The sequence below is a fragment of the Mus caroli genome, chromosome 9, assembly GCF_900094665.2.
Source record: "Mus caroli chromosome 9, CAROLI_EIJ_v1.1, whole genome shotgun sequence".
In the NCBI taxonomy this organism is placed as follows: domain Eukaryota; kingdom Metazoa; phylum Chordata; class Mammalia; order Rodentia; family Muridae; genus Mus; species Mus caroli.
Genome location: NC_034578.1, coordinates 101,996,864 through 102,002,897, shown reverse-complemented (window position 1 = coordinate 102,002,897; position 6,034 = coordinate 101,996,864). Strand labels below are relative to the sequence as shown.

The 6,034-nt window shown below is 49.2% G+C and overlaps 1 protein-coding gene across 2 annotated transcripts; it reads right to left on the bottom strand.

Moving 5' to 3' along the window:
• Positions 1–2,437: 2,437 nt before the first annotated feature.
• On the bottom strand, positions 2,438–3,524 carry LOC110302528 (IQ domain-containing protein F6-like). Of its 2 annotated transcripts, none has more exons than XM_021173313.2 (2): positions 3,420–3,524; positions 2,438–2,862 (listed from the first exon to the last, which is right to left on the bottom strand). In XM_021173313.2, exons 1-2 carry the CDS (start codon positions 3,522–3,524, stop codon positions 2,494–2,496), a joined length of 474 nt encoding a protein of 157 aa, XP_021028972.1. In that variant the 3' UTR covers positions 2,438–2,493. The 2 variants fall into 2 exon arrangements, with proteins under 2 accessions (XP_021028972.1, XP_021028973.1); XM_021173314.2 differs by having other exon boundaries at positions 2,438–2,858; positions 3,420–3,469.
• Between the last annotated feature and the right edge of the window lie 2,510 nt (positions 3,525–6,034).

Here is a 6,034-nt window from a genome sequence, read left to right as displayed (position 1 = left end):
AGAGCCATTGCATGATGGGGCTTTCAATGTACAGGACACTTGCTTAAGAATCCTATGGTCTGAGCCAGTCTTGAGGGTTAATATAATTAATTCCTCTTATTAATAGGAGGGCAATCTGGGGCACATGTCTCTTGGGAATGTCACCAGGAGAAGGAGCAAGAGTGAAGGCCCAGGTCCTCCCGGAGCACACTTGGGCTGACCCCTTGTCCTGAAGCCACAAGCATGTCCCTTCCCCCACACAGTGTTCCAGCACTTATATTCTCAAGAGGGATTTTTTTTTTTTTTATGCAGCTTGGTTCTCATCAATGGTGAGAAGCAGCAGGAGTTTGGATGGCCTGCCTTTAAAAGTTTGCCCATTAACCTCACCTCTACTGAGGAAAGGGGGCTTATGTCGACGGCTCATACTGGCCTCAGATCTCAGCCTCGCTCCTTACTCATTGCTCTACCTGTTCAGTTCCTCTGCCTTGGGGCTCTCCAACACACCCCTATAGATCCAGACCATTCCTGGTTTCTCAAGACCCCTGACTACTGGCAAGGACACTGAACACACCTAGTCAAGACCTTGGATCTTCATTCTTCTGGGTCTAGCCTTTGGGTCTCTGTTGTTCGCACTAGTATGATTTCATCTTCCTGCTACATACCTGGTAAGACAAGAGACCTTGTCTGCTTCCCCCTCTTCAAAGCTCATCTTACCCACTCACCACCCAGGGACCAGGAAAGGCTGTGTCCTTCTGATGCCAAGTGGTTTCAACCCAAAGTGGAGCTCCCTCCTGAGCCTCCCTTCCCTTTGCACTCTCGGGTCATTGGAGAGCTCAAAGCCTTGATGACCCTGAGCCTGCTTGAAACTCTTTATGACCATCCCCAAGTCAGATTACACAGGCTCCGTAAAAAGCATTTAACGCATCCATTCCCAGAAGTGGACACACACTGGCCTCTCATCAGCGTACTCAAAAGAGAATCTCTGACTGCATGGAATTTCTTAATGTCTTAGGAGAGGAGGATTAGTCCTCAACCCTTGCCAGCCCAGGTCTTAACAGCAACAACAAGGCCAGATTGGAAGAACTTCCCTCATGGTCAGCTTCACACCTTACCCATCTCACCTCACTCATGGCTCTGAAAAGTGGGAGGAGAGCTGTATCTGGAGTTTGCAGAGGGGTCCCTTGGAAGAACAACATCCACTCAGAAAGTCCGATGCCCAGATCCATCCCTGCCATCTGCAGCTAGTGGGGGTGATGGGAACAAACTGAACTCTGAGACCTTTCTTCTGCCCCTGCAATGCTGGAAGCTATCACATGTACATGTACACATACAAGAATAAACATGCAAGCACACACATATGCACACACACACATACAAGAACAAACACGCAAGCACACACACACCTGCACACATACAAGAACACACACAAACATGCACACCCACACCCACACGCACACATACAAGAACACACATGTAAACAACCTTCTCCAGCAACAATGGTATGAAGACCCCCGCCTCTTGCACACCACTAGCTGTCCCTCCTACTTCCCATGAAGGGCCAACCACCCACAGATCCTAGGGAAAGGTAGATCTCAAGTTTTTATGTTGGAAATTTAGACTCCTGAGGGATCTGGGTGAAAGGTACCTCAAGCTTAAAAATAAAGCAGAAATGAGAGATGAGAGATGAGCCAAGACTGTAAGAGGCCCAGCAAAGCCAGGGGTCTGCAGCAGCCGCTGAGGCTGGCCCAGCAGAGGGTGGCAGTCTGAGGAGGGAGCAGCATAGCTTCTGAGAACAGTAGGATCTGAAGGCCATGGCCTCCAGTCACACCCTGCTTGTGTATCCACCCCAGCTGCCCCTCTGCACTCCCAAGCCATGCCTGCTTCTCCCTGGGAGTGTCCAGCAGAGGGAGGGAAGCCTTGATGCTCAGCCTCAGGGGGCAGAGGCAGCAGGCACAGCTGGCTGCCTCTCCACTCAGCTCTGGCCTTCCCCAGGGGCTGGCTCTGGAAGACAGCCTCCCCCACAAGTCCACAGGGACACGTGTGTGTCCTGCTGTTGCCCTGCTGAGGTGTGCTGTCCTGCTGGCCCCCTGCCAAGCCCCGTGCTGGCCCCCAGGGCCCTGCGGTTCATGCTGTGGAATCCCTGTTTTCCCAGTTGGCCCAGCTGCAGCCAGATCCTCTGGAGCTGGATGCTGAATGGAGATGTTTAGGTACGAGCTGCAGAAGCCTAAGGCTTATTTCCATGGTGCCCCCCCACCCACCCCGGTCCAGCTGCTAGAGGCGTGAAGACAGGGCCTGAACCCTGCAGTCCCTTTGGCGCAAGATTGGCTAAGTATGTCATTAGGAACAGTGGCCTAGGGTGGGTCTCAGGGGACAAGGACACTATACCACACCAGGGAATCTTTCTGAAGTTAGGGGCTGGATTCTCTCTGGGTCCAATATCCACAGGGTGAGTCTGTGATCAGTTAGTCTCTTTATTGGGAAGGAGATCCAGCCTCCCCTGGCTTTGCCAGCACCCTAGGTCACAAGGATTTCGATGTCAAGCTCCAGCCGGCTGGCTTTGACCTCATAGCGGCTGTGGATCATACCTTGGCTTTGGCTAGCATGCCAGCGCCAGTGAGTCTGGATAATGCAGGCTGCTTGTCGTGCCTGGAGGAATCGTCTGCGGGCCTGCCACATGCGGACATATGCCTGCACCTTCACCACTGCCCATTCCTGGCAGGTGTAGAGTTTTAGTGCCAAGCGCCGTTTTTGCTCCACTATCTTGGTTTGCACTGACCTCCACCAGCACTGGATGGCCCACGCTCCAAGTGCTGCATCCAGTAGTGCTCGGCGGACCATGTTGCCACGCCACCATGACTGTATCTTTATGGCTGTCTTCTCTAACTGATGGAGAGGGGGTGGAGGGAAAATGTGAAGATGTTCAATGGGGCTCTGTGCCATTCCCATCCCCACTTCTGTCCTTGGGAAGGAAGGAGGTCTGTCCTGGGCTGTCCTGACCTCTTGTCTCTAGATCTCCTTTCTTCCTATTTCCAGCCCCCACTGTACTGGCTGGTTTTATGTGTTAGATTGAAACAAGCAAGAGTCATCAAAGAGGAAATGGCTCCATGAAATCCAGCTTTAATGCATTTTCTCAATTAGTGATCAATCAGGGAGGGCCCAGCCTATTGTGTGTAGTCCTATTCCTGGCCTGGTAGTCCTGAGTTCTATAAGAAAGCGGGCTGAGCAAGCCATGAGGAGCAAGCCAGTAAGCAGCATCCCTCTATGGCCTCTGCATCAGCTCCTGCCTCCAGGTTCCTGCCCTGCTTGACCTCTTGTCCTGACTTCCTCCAATGATGGCCTATAATCTGTAAGTATAAATTGAATAAACCCTTTCTTCCCCAACTTGCTTTTTGGTCATGGTATTTTGTCACAGAAATAGAATCCCTAAGATGCCTACTCACCTTCACACTCTGCTCATTATCCACTGGGCAGGTCTCTTTTGAAAGGTCTGTATTCACAGTTTTTATGTCCATGGCCTTGGTCTTTAGAGTCCACTCATCCGTCATTTAGGCTACCCTAGCTTTAGCCCCGCCCTCAACTATTAGTCACATGCCCATCACTGGACTCCACCCATCTTCCCAGGAGCCTTCTCATGAGGCCCTGTCTGCCTGCATTTTAACCATAGCCTTGCCTCCTTCTGGATTGGTCAAGCTCTGTATTCATGTACTCCCATCCTTGGGGCGTGCAGTCTTCTGTGGCCTCTGGTTGCTTCTCAGACTCATCTCCACCTCCTGGCTGCAGTGGAGAGCTGTGAAACTTTCGGGTAAGATGATCTTAGGTTAAGACTGCTCAGAGCCATTGTGGGTTTGGGAAAACCTTCAATGCCAAGGTTCCAGGAAACGTCCCAGGCAACATGAAGCAATAGAAATGTATATTTTTGTCCAAATTTCTTAGCTTGGATTAGAGAGGGTCTCCTGTCTCATCTTTCTGAGGCTCCTCTGCCGTGCCTCCTGATGTTGTATGGAAAGACAGCGTCTTGGGTAGCTGAGGTGGGGTGTGGCTGGTTTAGATTAACAAGCAGAGCTTTGTATGAGTCCAGTCCCAGGTGCCCGTGAGAGCAGGGACTTCTGCTCCTGTCCCTCTGAAGCCTCTGTGTTCATTCACCCCGTGTCACAGCATGAAGACGCAAAGACAGAGGTACTGCTGCTGTGACATCAATGTGTCCCATAGAACCTGGCACTAAAAGTAAGGGGACTGAAAAGAAACAGTACAGATTAGAGAAAATCCTTCCTGATGCCAGGCATATGAATGTGTATATATATGTATATATATATATATATATGTGTGTGTGTGTGTGTGTGTGTGTGTGTATGTACAATGTATACACACAGACACACATATATATATTGGTTTTTCAAGACAGGGTTTCTCTGTGTAGCCCTGGCTGGCTGTCCTGGGACTCACTCTGTAGACCAGGCTGGCCTCAAACTCAGAAATCCGCCTGCCTCTGCCTCCCAAGTGCTGGGATTAAAGGCATGTACTACCACTGCCCAGCGCTCATCAATATTTTTTAACTTATTTATTTTTTACATGTGTGCACCTGAGTGAATATATGTGTCTGTGTGCATGCAGGGATCTGTGTAGGTCAGAAGGGGGCGTCTCCTGAAACTAGAGTTTCAGACGGTTGTGAGCTGCCACGTGTGCTGGGAATCAAACCTGGGTCCTCTGCAGGGACAGTATGTGTTATTTATTGTTGAGCCCTTATCAGTGTTTGACTAAAGTTGAAGTTCCTTATTGTAAAACAAAACAAAACAAAAAACAAAACAAAACAAACAAAAAAAAAAAAACCCTTGGCAATGCAGTGATACAAGCATAAGCATATATAGTTGTTTTCTTTTTTTTTCTCCCCCCCTTCTCCCCCCTAAAACTGGGGAGTAAAGCCAGAACCTTCCACATGTTAGATATGTGTCCTGCTGCTGAGCTATGTCTCCAACCACCTTTCATTTTTTTTCTCTTATTGATGGGATTTTTGTAAAAATAGCACTTATCAAAATTGGGGCTGAAGACCTAGCTCAGTGGGTAAGATATGATCTAGCTCTGGGCAAGCATAAGACTGTGGGTCCTCTGCACCTCATGCCCAAATGCACCCATAAATCCATAGCTTGGAGAATGGATAAAGACAGGGGAATCCTGAGTTCCCACTGGTCAGCCAGCCTAGCCAGAATGGTACGCCCTGGGTTCGGTGAGAGACTCTCTCTTTTAAAAAAAAGGGGTGGGGCGGGGGAGGGCAGGGCCTGGCAAGATGGCTCAGTGGTTAAGAGCACTGACTGCTCTTCCAGAGGTCCTGAGTTCCATTCCCAGCAACCATGTGGTGGCTCACAACCATCTGTAATAATGGGCTCTGATGCCCTCTTCTGGTGTGTCTGAAGACAACAACAGTGTACTCATAGACATAAAACAAATAAATAAATCTTTTTTAAAAAGGGGGTGGGGGAGGCAACTAAGGATGACATCTGAAGAAGTTGACCTCTGGCTTCCACATATGCAAGCATAGGTGAGCAACTTTCCCCAAATGCACACACACACACACACACACACACACACACTCAGAAATTGATTATTGGACCAAACCCAGGACTAGGAGGTCTGCAAGAAAACTCTCAGGCTTTAAGCATCCCAATTGTCAATAATTTTTTTTTTTAGAAAATGATATAAAATCATCCCTTGAAGGAACATTCAAAGGACATACAGCTTAAGAAGTAGGAAAGAATAACAGAGGCGAGGCAGTCAATATAAAGAAACTCCCTGAGCACGGGCTGCCCACCACCTTTCCAACAAAGGTGCCTGGGAGTGACTTCCTGTCCTAAACGCTCACTTAGCTTCGCATTTGTGAATTTGTATGCTTTGTACTATTCTGAAAACTGGCCTTCTAAAAGCTATGAGCTTCAGGTCCCACAAAACCCGAATCTGTCCCTTCACGCTGGGAATGTGCCATTGTGTAACCAGATCTCCTGGGACCTCACCAAGTACTGTGTTTCTAAGACTCAGCACTGTGGTCGGTGCCCAGTGATGCAGG